This window comes from Corvus moneduloides, chromosome Z (assembly GCF_009650955.1).
Source record: "Corvus moneduloides isolate bCorMon1 chromosome Z, bCorMon1.pri, whole genome shotgun sequence".
In the NCBI taxonomy this organism is placed as follows: Eukaryota; Metazoa; Chordata; class Aves; order Passeriformes; family Corvidae; genus Corvus; species Corvus moneduloides.
In genome coordinates, this window is record NC_045511.1 from 33,713,814 (window position 1) to 33,727,285 (window position 13,472).

General features: G+C 39.9%; 1 protein-coding gene across 1 annotated transcript; it reads left to right on the forward strand.

Moving 5' to 3' along the window:
* The first annotated feature begins 892 nt into the window (after window positions 1–892).
* LYRM7 (LYR motif containing 7) lies at window positions 893–9,736 on the forward strand. The gene is made up of 5 exons (XM_032096920.1): window positions 893–1,241; window positions 3,315–3,387; window positions 4,015–4,085; window positions 6,574–6,655; window positions 9,206–9,736. Exons 1-5 carry the CDS (start codon window positions 1,224–1,226, stop codon window positions 9,280–9,282), a joined length of 321 nt encoding a protein of 106 aa, XP_031952811.1. The 5' UTR covers window positions 893–1,223; the 3' UTR covers window positions 9,283–9,736.
* The last annotated feature ends 3,736 nt before the right edge of the window (window positions 9,737–13,472 follow it).

The window sequence follows — 13,472 nt, forward strand, 5'->3', positions numbered from 1 at the left end:
GAAAGGAGAAGGCACCCCAGTAAGGAAGGATTCTGAACTGCCATTGGCAAGGCAGTTGCCAATGCAAGAGCAAGGAAACAGTCTGGCAAAATAAAAACTGATTTGAAGCAACAGCAAACATCATCATTTATTTGCCATTCTAGATGTTGCAAACAAACTGATGGCTGTCCAGTTACCCATTTGAAACAACTGGATTTTTTGTTCAGAAGAAAGAGTAGAGCACACTGGTCTTTGTGCTACCCTGGGCAGTGGTCTGCGAACCTTCGGCAGGGGGTGCTGTACAGGGAGCAGCCCCTCGTCCTCACCACGGCTCCCGTCAGAGGGCAGGGGTCCCTGGGCCACTGGCAGCTCCAGTGGACTGAGTGGAGCCTGTGGGCAGCACTGCCTGCCTACTATGGACCCCCTTCAGCTCCTCCTGCATGCAGTGGCAGCCTCCCACCAGACCCTGGCATGGCGAGGACTGGCACTGTTTGGATAGCCAAGAAGGCCGGTGGTGTCCTGGGGTGCAATAGGAAGAGCAATGCCAGCAGGTCAAGGGAGGTGATCCGCACCCTCTACTGTGTCCTGGTGAGGCACATCTGGAGTGCTGTGCGCAGCTCTGGGCTTCCCAGAAGAGAGACATGGAGTTCCTGAAGTGGGTCCAGCAGAGGGCAGTGAAGACGGGACTGGAACATCTCTCTTACGAGGAAAGGCTGTGGGTGCTGGGCCTGATCAGCTTCGAGAAAACTGAGAGGGGACCTCGTCAGTGTCTGTCAGTATGTGAAGGGAGGGAGCCAGGCTCTTCTCAGTGGTGTCCAGCAATAGGACAAGAGGCAGACCGATGTACAGGAAGTCCCACCTGAACACGAGGAAGAACAACTCTGCTGTGCGGGTGAGCGAGCACTGGAGCGGATTGTCCAGAGACACTGTGGAGTCCCCCAGTGGGGGTAGAACCGTCTGGACACAATCCTGTACCATGTGCTCTGGGATGTCTCTGCTTGAACAGGGACGTTGGACTACATGAGCCACTGTGGTTCCTTCCAGCCCGAGCTGGAAGTCCCTTCTGTGAGTCTGTGACGGCCGCGTCAGCCCCGCCGGCGGAGGCAGCGGGGCGAGGGCACAAAGGCTGCTCGGAACGGCGGCGGCGGCGGCGGGCGGCGGGGCAGCATTGTCAGCGGCACCGGCTGGATCGTCACTGCCGGTGCGCCACTTCCGTCGGTGGGCCGGTGCGGGCGGCGGCCGCCATGGGGAGCCGCGGGCAGGCGAGTGACACACATACATTTTATCCTTGCGGGAGCCTCCCGCTGGCGTGCTCGGAGGTTGGAGCTTTGTAGCTTTGGTAGAGACAAAAGACATAGGCTTTCAGGACAAGAAGGACACGAAACTAGGTGAAAAAAGTAGGGGTTTGCAGGCAAAGGCTATTGCGGGAAAAGGAAGCGAGATGTGATAAGCAGAGGTTACAATACATCAAAAGCACGTCTCGTGAGAGTAAGGTAGGGAAAAACAAAGACTTAACGAATTATTAAACCCTCTCATTACTACGGTGTGATATCCTGTCAGTACCTCTTTCAGAAGTGTCTTGAAGCCTAGTTGTGGGAATACAACAGACTGAGGTATTCCTGGAGCTCCCTGTTAAAGCAGGTGACTCTGGAGGTCAGAGGAGTCTGCTTTAACATGTCTCGATCAAGTCCATCTAATACAGCTACTCTGTGGCAGGTGTAGTGAAAATTTTTCAGGAGGAGCTTGCAGAAATAGGATGAGAGAATATCCTGGGTTGGAAAGGAACCACAAGAATGATCAAGTCGAGCTCCTGGTCTTGCACAGGACCATGTCCAGGAGTCACACCATGTGCCTGAGAGAGTTGTGCCAAAGCTTCTTGAGCTCTGTCAGGCTGATGCTGTGACCACTTCCCTGGGGAGCCTGTTCCAGTGCCCAGCCACCCTCTGGGTGAAGAACCTTTTCCTGGTACCCAGCCTAAGTGTCCTCTGACACAGCTTCAGGCCGTTCTCTTGGGTCCTGTCGCTGAGTACCAGAGAGAAGAGATCAGTGCCTGCCTCTCCTCTTCACCTTGTGAGGAAGCTGTAGACTGCTGTAAGGGCAGGAAGATGCCTGAAAATGGCTCATCAAATTGTTCAGAATAACTATCAGAAAACTTCAAGTTTTACCATACGTGTCTTCCACATAAAACAACTTGTAATATTAATTTGCTAACTGCAGGGATGGCAAAAATATTGTGGGGTAGAAAAACTTTAGGATGTTAAAATAATCTGTAAAGCAAGAAGTTTATTTGTTGTGTTTTAATTCTGTGAATTTACTTTCCACAGATTCACCCATCTAGGGAATGGTGTAATTAAAGACAACGTGGCTCTGTTCATTTTCTGGTTTTTTTTCTGAGTTACAGCCCTGTGTTTCCTCTTATGTCCTTTTAAAAAATATTTGGAATAACTAATAGTGAGAAAGCAATTTAAGACTATTATGAATTACCTGGAATTGTGCCCTCTAGAGATGCCAAAACATGATAGGAAGTACTACAAGGAGCGTCAAAAGGCATACTGTTATCAAGATTACATTTTTCCGGTGCCTGTCAGAGATTCTTTTCAGTCTCTGGCAAACACCAAAGAAGTCTCCTAAGGACTTGAGGATTTCAGTAGTTCATTACAGTCTGTATGAATGACCAAACAAAACCACATGACTGTGAGCTGTGATTCTCAGGGGGTTTGCTTTTCATACATATTCAGGTGTGTCTTCTCTACATTGTAAATCCTAATCGTTTGAGTGTTTGCTTTTACTGAAGTTTTCATTTGCTGACCTGGCAGTTACATTTAAGGGAAGGACTCTGCATTGGTTTTGCCACACCAGAAGATTATTATATGAGAATACTTCAGCCATTTTTATTTCTGTCATTTTCAGTAGCTGGAGAATATCTTCTGATGTGCCCTTGACAGTGCCTTCGAGTAACTTGACTTTTAGAGTTATTCCAGTTTGTCGGGTTTATTTGATGTTGGCGCAATAAATAATGCATGTGTCCATGTATTTGCAGGATTATATTCCCATCATGCCAAGTAATTATTTAGGATTGTGGTGCCAGCATCGTAGGGTGATGTGAAATATTTAGACCTGTCTTAAGATTTTGGTGACATTACATCTGCTTTGACTGCAAGATTTTTTTATCAGGAATTTAAGTAAAACGTCTTAGATACTGATTCCTTATCAAATTCTGTACTAAGTGGAAAGAACATGAAATTTCAACCAAAACATTTTCAATTGTAAAATGTTAATTTTAGCTAACAATCCTGCTAGCAAATAAGTAAATTTTATTGATGTTGTATTGGCAGGTTTTGAAGCTTTTTAAGTTGTTGCACAGAACACGGCAAGAAGTTTTTAAAAATGATACCAAAGCCCTTGAAGGTGAGATACTTGTTTTATGTGGTGTATGCTTACCTGTATTTCTGTGGAACTTTCTTCTCAGAATACAGAGAAAGAGAATTCTTAACATAATCTTTCTTTACATTCTCTTCCGTATTTTTCACGTAATCATTGGGAAAACTTGTGTGTCCATAACCAGGCATCCTTTAATTTGAAACAAAAAAAATGGTTCTTAGATTCAAGCACCCAATCCATATTTTGGAAGGGACACATCTCTTTCTTGAATCTTCCTGATCTTCCTGGGAGATTTTTTTCTTTTGTTTTTTAACTTACTCTCTTCAGTCCAGCCAAAGCATGTTTAACTGTACTAAGCATTGGAATTAATTCTCTCTGTATGGTTTTTCCTCAAGGGATTAGTCCTGCTTTTTTTAGTAAACCACATTCTGTATGCAATACAGAATGCTAAATAGTGAACCTTATTTGATTTGTATACCAGTCAACTTAAAATGTGACATCACATGAATTACATGGAAATCTTACATTGAAATACTTTGATCAGAGTGCCCCAGGAAGGTGCCATAAAGGACTTAAGATTCTTAACTTTGGGGCAGTGACAAATTCAAAATGCAATTTTTGTTCACACTTTAGTTTTTTGTTTACTTTATTTAGCTGCAAGACAAAAGATAAATGAAGAATTCAGAAATAACCGAGACGAGAAATCTGAAGAGAAGATAAATGAGGTATTTTCTTGTTTTCTGTTGTTTGGGGTTTTTTTCCACTTTGCATAAAAATATTTAGAAATGAGCTTTTTACTTAAAGGATCTCTAAACCAATGTAAATACATTGAGACATCACAAAAATCAGATTGGCTTAGAAAGACTTCTGCATGGATCTTTGTTTATAAATATATAGATACCTCCAATGGTATTAATAATATGTTACAGAATATTGTACATGGAAAAACATGTAAGTTGGAAGTGTGTTTTGACAGTTCAAAGTGATTATTCTGAAGTTTTTAATAAAATTATAGGAGAAAATGTTTATAGTTGCTATTTTCATGTAAATATTTTATGCTTTGCTCATAATATCTATCTGCATTGTGGTCACTTATATTTACCGGGTCATTGTTGTGTAGACAAACATAGAAACATGCGGAGAAATTAAGCAATCTGCTCAGTTGCTGACAGATCACAAATGAGTCAGAATCTTTTGTGGAAGGCAAAAAATAAGAAAATTATTATGATTGATTGTAGTATAGTCTAGTAGTAGTATTTATTAATTATGCTACAGGGATTTTTTTGCTTCCTTCCTCATCATGCATTAAAAGTAGAGCATTCTGTTCACTCACTAAGTTAGTAACCTTTGCTCATTTGGCACCTTAACACTTTTTGCTGAGTCATATTTTCTAAAAGTTACTGATTCCTGAAATGGAACTTCTGTATTTTAGATAATTTTAGTTATTAACATCCATACAGAGTGAATAACTTAGTACTTGTCATTCAGCCTGATATGAGACTGTGTTTACATTGTCACTGGCCACTGGTTGGAGTAAAGTGCCTACATCTGTCCCTTGCAGAAATGAATGTAAACCTTTTCCTCATACCAGCCACTGAACAGCAGCATAAATAGTTCTGACCGTTTAGTTAGGACTTCGTGAATTTCAGCTCGTTATCAGCCTCCTGTAGTAATACTCAGTGTTTGTGTTATTACTGTCTCATTAGCTAAATTATGTGGTTAAGGCTTGGTTTTTTTCATACGTGTACAGGAAAAATATTTGCTGTAATTTTGAAATCTGTATTTGTTGTAATTGGCAACCTACAAAATACACATATGTAACTTTTTAATACGGGTTAGTTGATTAACTATGTCAGTGAAAGAAATACTAGGCTTCCATCCCAGCTACACACTCCTAGAACATCACAGAAGCTGTCATATTTATTGCATGTACACACTGAATAGACTTGGTTGCAAAGAAACTGAATCAAATTATTTACAGCACTTGAGAAAGTTTGGGCACTTTCTTTGCATAAACATGGTGCTGTTAGTGTTCTGCTTTGGACAGCAACTAAAAAATGGAATATTGACGAGCCAAAATAGAAAGCTACAATGTATTCTAATACATCAACAAGTACTTGTATCTGTGTGTACTTGTACATGGCAAGCTTGCAGTGACATAAGGAGATGAAGATAACTGTCTACAGTATGAGAATGAGAAATGTGGCAGCTGAATCTAATGCACCAGTTTGACTTCAGATCAGGAGTGCACTTACAAAGTTACCTTGGTTATTCCACTTCCTGTGATTTGTCTTGTTTTGTAGAGCAGTGTCAGAGCAACTAGCAGAATTCCCTTAAGATCAGTCTGAAGAGGAAGCTGTGCTTCAGGAGCATGCAGCCCGGCTGCTAATGGGCTTTTCAGCAGGGGTAACTGGACAGTACCTGCTCCAAGCCCATAAAAGGGGAAAGCATGAGAAGAAATGCAGTCAAGTAGATTCAAGTATTGAGCTGTAGCCTTTGCAGAGATCCACTTCCTAGTGTAAGCATGTCTCCTGAAACGTCTCACTTGCACAGTTTCACTTATTTCTGGCACAGGTATCATGCAAACAAGTATTAGACTTCTTTTAATGGCTCAGCAAAGCTAGCGAGAGTGCTTCAGCTTATCCTCTTAGTGAGAGAAGGAATTCTAGGCCTTTTGCCAAATACTAATGCCTCTGCTAATCTTTAGGTAGTGCCTTGTTTCTGCATAGCTTTTCTATGAAACTTCAGTATTCTTAATTCTTGTCGTGTTTTGCCCTTGTTTTTGTCTCCTAATTTCAAGAGCAGTAGTGTTGAAAGAATGAGATTGCCCTTTCACCAAGGGAAGTCAAATGTTACTGAGGCATTCGCAGTATCTTTGATCACTGGGAACTAGTTAATTGTTTTTGTACTTGCATTTCACCTTATTCATTTGCAGTTTTGATCAGGTACGTAGGTGTGTGTACTGGTGTATGTTACTGAGCTGAACTTTCCCTCTCTATGTGCTCCATGTCAAGGCCACTTACATTTCAATCTCTAAGTTATTCCAGAATGCCCAAGGCAAAAGCAGTATATACGTAGTACATAAGTAACTGAATAGTAGAACTGAATGACTTTATTATTTGAATAGTTGTCTAGTATGGAAAATATCTTCAGAAATAGTCATATATAGTTTAAATTACTCTGTTGTTCCTCTCTTTTTATTCCTTTTGCTAGCTTCTGAAAATAGCTTCAGATGTTGAAGTGATTCTCAGAACTTCTGTTATTCAGGCGGTTCACACAGATTCTGACAAAATAGGTGAGTAAGACTGCATGCTAAAGAGATACTTGTATATGTTATAGTAAATAAACTATAATAGTAAAATAATAGTTACAATAAAATAATAGTTTAGTAAATAAATATAGAATGTTAAAATAAGGAAAGGGATAGTGAGGCAAATAGCATGTCTGTTGTTCTCTGCTGAAACTCTTAATGTAGGCTATTGATTGATTGATACCTAGGACAGGTGGAGGTTTCAAAGGCACAAAGTTTCTACACAAATGTTTTGAAGCATGAGGGCTAGTAGAAAAGAGGCAGAAGTTACTTTTGATGCCCTTAACTAGCTATAACTATTAGGAAGGTCAGCAATTAGATAGCAAGTCAGCATGCGTGTACACGCTAGTCAGTCAGCGTATGTCTGAAGGCAGTAGCCACAAGTATCTATCTGTAGGTGCTTGCTCTACCAAGTAGGGAGAAGCTGCCTAGGAGAATTAGCAAGTGCAGTATGTACTCCTGAAACGTCTCACTTGCACAATTTCATTTATTTCTGACACTGACCATAAAATAGCTTTTTCTTTGAGGATTGAGTGTTCGTTTCCAAAACTTTTTCCCAACTATTTTAGTTTCAGGTTATTCTGTGTAAGATTTGTGACACAGTGATGGCCTTGATGCAAAGTCTATCAAATCTGAAATCTTGATTCCTGGTTTAGCAGTTCTTTTATCTAACAGTCAAAAAGAGAAGTAGTAGGTAGGCTCAGCATACATCGGTGTGGCAGAGAATATGGGAAATACTCATCTGTGTACATTGTTTCCTTTTGTTTAATGTTGTCTGTCAAGTTTTGTAACAATTTTGTTTTAGGTTTGGTAAAACATTTGGCTTTAAAACAGCAGTTATGATCAAGACCAAAGATATGTCTGGACCAGTGTCAAGTCTTCCACAGTGATTCCAGGCAGATAACAGTTGGAAGAATAGGAACAGACAAAGTGAACTTGCACCTCTTTCAGCTCTTCACACCTGGCAGCACTTCTTGAGCCAGGGATGTTTTCTGGTTTAGTTATCTTCAATGGCCTTCTCTTCAATTACTTTTCATTTTCACCCAGCTGTTCATGAATTTTTAAGTCCTTTATTGCCTCTTTTTTGTTCACTTCCCGCATGAAACAGCTTCTCTCAGAAAAAACAGGTGAATGCCTGTGATTATTCTGTTGCTATTCACTGCACCCTTTTCAACTCTATCTCTCAAGATGGTTAAGGCCCTGCTATCTCAGTCAGAGCTGAGCACTGTTGTAAAACTGTGGGCAAGGAGGCATTTATACACACAGCAATGGCACAATAATGTTTTCTCTTTCATTTTCAACTGGATTCCTGCTAATAGTCACTGCTAATTTTAAATTTAATTTTTGGCTGCCAAGTGTACATATTATGTATTTATTTTTACAAAATTGTACTCATTAAACTCAGAGTAGTCATAATCAGTTTTGAACTTACCACTTACTTTGTGAAATTAGTACTTTTCTTGACCGCTCTGCATTGCATGTCTCTAGGTGTAATTTTGTCTATCAATTTAGTGGTTACTCAGTCAAGTCTTAAGCATGTCTTGCCATTGTTCACAGTAAGCCATTTTCTTAATGAAATTGTTCAGGATAATATATTAAAAACCTTTTCTTCCCAGGTAACTTACAAATATGTTGTAAGTGACATGTCAACAGAAATACCTGTAGAACTCCACATTTGACATCACTCCAATGGATGGCCTCATCATTTATTATTCACTTCTTACAGTTTAACCAGTGACTTATCTGTGCAAGACTTCTGTCATAATAAGGCTGTTGTTTTATAAAAGCATTGATTGAGAGACTTCTGGGAATCCAAACATATCGTGGCAACCTCCGAAGAGCCATTCAGAGGACTTCAGCAGGGACTGTAAGGCAGAACTTCCATTGCAAAAGCCACATGGATTCATGTTCAAATACTAGCTTGTATTCTAATCCTGTGCGAGTGTGTAGGGATGGAATTAGGACAGCCAAGTGTATCAGCAACAGAAGGAAGAGGAGAGAAAACATAGGACAGGGACCCAGTAACAAAGGACACAGAATAGTCAGTTCTGTGACAATATAGTGGCAGTAACTTTCACTAGGTGCTTTCTTCTCCTGTTGGCCTTTAAAGTAGGTGTGACAAGATAAATATTACAGATCAGATTCCAAGACTTGGGGGAGAGAGCTAAATTAAATCCAGTATTCAGTTTTGAAACTGTTGAAGTAAGCATAATATGACTCAGGCCTGAAAAAAATGCCATTCCCCCCCTGCTAAAAGTTACTGCAAGACTTGATAATTTTTTATGGCTTCTTAATGATATCAAAAATTTTAATGCTTATAAAGGAAATGGGAAAACATTATCATGACCAGCTGAAAGTAAAATCTTAGTATGCTTTTGTGTTAGATGTAATGATGCTGCTTGTACACTTACCAGAAGTTCAGATCCTCATTTTAGTAACCTGATTTTTTGTATGTAAATGTGAAAACAACTTTAGAATTTGAAGTAGTATTTTCCATAAGATTATAGTCTTACTGGGTTTTTTTTTCTATTTCAGTACTCATACCCAGGAAAGATGTGCTACAAGACAACACTCCTTACTTAGATAAACCAACAAAAAAGCAAGAATCCTGAGGAAATATTGTTACCAGGAAAAAAGAGACTAAAATCAACTCACTGATTTTCTTGAATGCTATGTTACTATCATGTACTTGTTCTGTGGAAGATACTAATACTTCCACAGAACTTAAAAGTACACTGCTGAATTGTGTTACTTCAGCCAGGAGTGTTTCTGATTATGACAGCTGTCAGACAGAGACTGTTTCCCAGAAATCCAGAGTTTTTCAAAGCTATGTAAAAAATAAATGGAGTACTTAATACTGATAATATTTATTCTTAAGCTTATTGTCAATCATACGCTTCTTTGAAGTAATGGAAAAACATCTTGTGGCATTTAACATTAAATGTATGCTTTTCACCAAAAGCATGGTTTCTGAAGTTGTCATTAATTGTATGCTGGTATCCTGTGATGCCTGAGAGAGTTCTTAAAGGTTTGTCTGAATAAATTATTCTTGTTTGACAGATGGGAGAGCATGTCTAGTGTTTTTCTTCTCCTCCACACCTTGGAATGAGCCAGAATGTTAGGATTTAGTTCTCAGACAACAGCACAAGAGAACCCAATCACGACATAATCTAAGGATGTTGGTTTAGATCATATAGTTTCTGAATGTAGGGTTTGTGTTTTAACTTGTAATCATTTGAGTGACTGAGGCATTTTCCAAGAAAAGGGCCTTGCTGTTTAGTTGCAAGTGAACTTGCCTAGAGTGAATATATGAAAAGTTTGAGTACTAAACCATAATAGTTTGCATTTTTTTTAAAGGATACTTACTTGCTTCTGTGGAATTCATCACAATTATCTGTTCACTTCCATTTTAACTGGAAGGAGGTACAACTGCAATGATACATAGAAGCTTCTCTTCGCGCAATTGGTAACAGGCACCATCCTAGGATCTAAGTACCTCACACAGGAGTGAAGTAGTCCAGCAATACATCTCAACTCGTGAGTCCCAGTGCTCCTGTTTATTTTCAGTCTCTAAGATGTCAGAATTGTGTATCTGTGTGTGTACTGATACAGCTTCACTGGCTGAGTGAACCAGAAAACTAGTGCCTTCATCCAGTCTCTTTTTTCTCACAAAGCATGTCAATGTGACAAGTACTCCTTTCTTTAAAGCCATTGCCTCCGGCTGCCATGTGCAGGGCAGCCAGCAGCAATTACAGATGTCAGTAAACCTCTTTGAATTGCACTGATACTCCCTGCACTGTAGCTAAAAGGCAGCAGACACATGATGGGAGATGGAATGAAATGACTGCAGTTCTTGTCATTTATTGTGGTCTAGTGGCTGCACTACAAAACAAATGTCTCAATCTGTAGGGGATGCCCTATTCTAGGCCCGTGGTATTGTTTACTTCCCTAAGGACAAGCTATATTTTATGTCTGGTTTCCCATCCTTCTGCGGCCCGCCTACATTGACTTCTTGTTCCCAGAAGGGGCATAAGAGAGGCATATGCCAGAGAGAGAAAATACAACGTAGTTGCAACTGTAAAGAGAAAGCAGAGCATCGCCTCAGGTGAAGTGACTAACTCTTAAGCCGAAGTAGTTAAACAGGGGTCTGGCAAGACTGGCAAATGATATAACCATTAAGGTATACATCCCATGGCATGTTGGAATTGGGGGGAGTTTACCTCTTGTAGCCACTGCTTTAGGCTGTGGGCGTAGCCTTGGAGATTTTATCCTTCCGATTGATTTTATAGAACTGAGGCCTGGTAAGTTTTCACTCTTCCACTACTGATGTAAAATAGTGTTGCCCGTTACCATCCAAAATATGTAGTAAAAGACTGGTGATGTCATGATAGATGGTGGTCTTCTGTATCCTGTTTGAGAAACCCACAAGTGGAGGAATTTTTCATGTGACTGTTGCTTTGGTATTGTTCTGCTGTCATGTGTTTCAGGGTTTTATTTTTAGTAAGAATACATCAGTAGAAATACAGTAGGGAAGTGTCAACTTACAGGATCAATTGCGATTCAACGGGCATTTGTGTACTTCATCTTACATGCATCTTGAATACTCAAAAATACAGAATGAGTCACTTGAATAACATACACAACTGGTGAAAATAAAGTACACGGTAAAAAAAATAGTTGGTACAATTTATTTGTCTTCAGAATAGTTCTTCTTACACTCCTGTGCAGTATCTTTATGGTCTGTGCATTAACATTCCATGTTCCTGCTGTCCTTGTGCATTCCTGGGCAGCAAAGACAAACCGAATTCTGCGGAGTTGAGATAAAGAAAATCAAGATGATACAAAAAAGGCTACTGGCGTAAGAGGCTGACAGGCCTATTCCTTGCTCTTATTCAATGTGATTTTAAATAGGAATCCAGGGGGTATCTAGACCAAGATAGATGGGAATCCAAATATGTTACCCTAAAAGTATCTCAGACTTGGATGCTGTGTGGGCCCAGCAGGTGTTTTCTTTCTTCAAATTCAACTTTTCAATCTTGAAAGTATCTCACAAATCTGCTTAATGAGCAGCTGGTAATTGAAGGCTTCTTTGTGCTAGTTGGTCATAGTGACTATTCCTCTTCCCCTTTTTTCATGGCTACCTGTTTGTTCACATTCCAGAACCCAGCCATCACCCCTGTTTCCATTTACCTTTTTAATTTCACTCCAGGTATGAATCTGTACTTGATATTGCTGGGTTTGTGCTCATATGTATCTTTTTTTAATTAATTCCAATAATCAAAAATAAATAAAAAGGAACAATTGTTGCAATCTCTCTTTGCAAAGTTTGAAGTCTTAGCTGAAACTCTTCAAGTCATTACAGAGCTTTTCACTTAATGGCTTAGGAGGGGAAAAGGTTGATTGTTTACAACAGAAACTAGTTTAATAAGTTCACAATAACACAACTCAATCACATTAAAGTTTTTCGGGTTTACTGCAACAGCAGAATTTTGAAAGAAATGCATGTGTCTTTCCTTCCAGAGTATGTATGATCAATCATAAAAGATAAGCCTTAAAGGTAATCGTTCTTTAAGCTGTAGTTTAGTCATGTGTGTGTCAAAAAATCCACAGAGGTCTTCTGCAGGCGGACAGGAGGTGCTCTTGGAAAAGCCTTGGTGCTTGTTGAGATTCGCTACAGTTCAGCTGCCAGAGCCAAGAGCTCAGTGTGCTCTGACCAGTGCACGTTGCCATGCAGAGGTGCATCTGTGACCTGTGCAGAGACACCAGCAGTACTGCTTAGCAGGACCCGGTGTTTTACAGGCGAGTTTCAGGTCTGCTCAAGGTAGTCACATGTATACAGAGTTTGGCAGAACAGATGTCACCTCAGTGATTCCATGTACCAAAATTCTAAGCACTTCAGCTTTTGGCATCATCTACCAGAGGTGCATCTGTTAGAGCCTTCTGCCTTGGTATTCTCTTTCATGAAGTGTTCACTTCGTATACACTGCAGCTTTATTGAGAGCATTAAATACATCCAAAGAGTATTTCTGGCTTAAGTACCAAGTTTTGGTCTTCTGCTAACCACCCTCTCCTCTCCATTATTTAACAGTTTCAGAATAAAAGGTTTCTTTGTTGTTTTTTTCCAGCAAGATCAGGATAGGGATCAAGCATGGTATTGGTACATTTTCTATAGCCTGATGGTCATAAAACACAGGTGATAGATTTAATCTATGAATTGATTTTGTTTGTCTGGGTAGGATTTGTGTTCAACTCTTAATGGTTTCAGGTGAAACAAGGTGTTTTTTCTAATTTAGCAGGGGCAAATTAATCCCCTTCTCTGTTCCTGTGCACTTCAGCGCAGGAAGCATTTAGTTGCTAATTTTACAGGGAGTGCTTTTAAACCACAAAGTGATTTTACAAAGACTTGATCTGGAAGTAGCATTAAAAGTTTAGTATGGAAAAGTGGCTTGTACATTCCCTAAGGAGCTGAGTTCTCAGTCAGTTTTTCAGGTAATATGAGATCAGCAAACCTGTGGCAACTTCAGCTTATGCATTTACTCTTTTTCTTAGAGGTCCTGCCAGCTGAAGGAGCTGAAATAGTCTGAATGCTGCATAAAATTATCAGCCCTGTTTGTATCACATTGGTCTTGTAAATACAGCTTCAAGTACTGGCAGTTCTTTAAACTTCCTTTACAAAAGGAAAAGAAATATTGACAATTGAAAACTAAAAATAAAGACTGACCAACTTACAGGAAGAGCTGAGTCCTAATACTTCCCAGCCTTAGATAATTTCTTCCAAACAACTTGCAAAATTCAATCCTAA

Excerpts from the sequence above, each read along its gene's own strand:
- LYRM7 (XM_032096920.1), top strand. Across the intron at positions 4,086-6,573 it reads CTGAAGAGAAGATAAATGAG|CTTCTGAAAATAGCTTCAGA; the intron begins GTATTTTCTTGT and ends TCCTTTTGCTAG. Across the intron at positions 6,656-9,205 it reads CACAGATTCTGACAAAATAG|TACTCATACCCAGGAAAGAT; the intron begins GTGAGTAAGACT and ends TTTCTATTTCAG.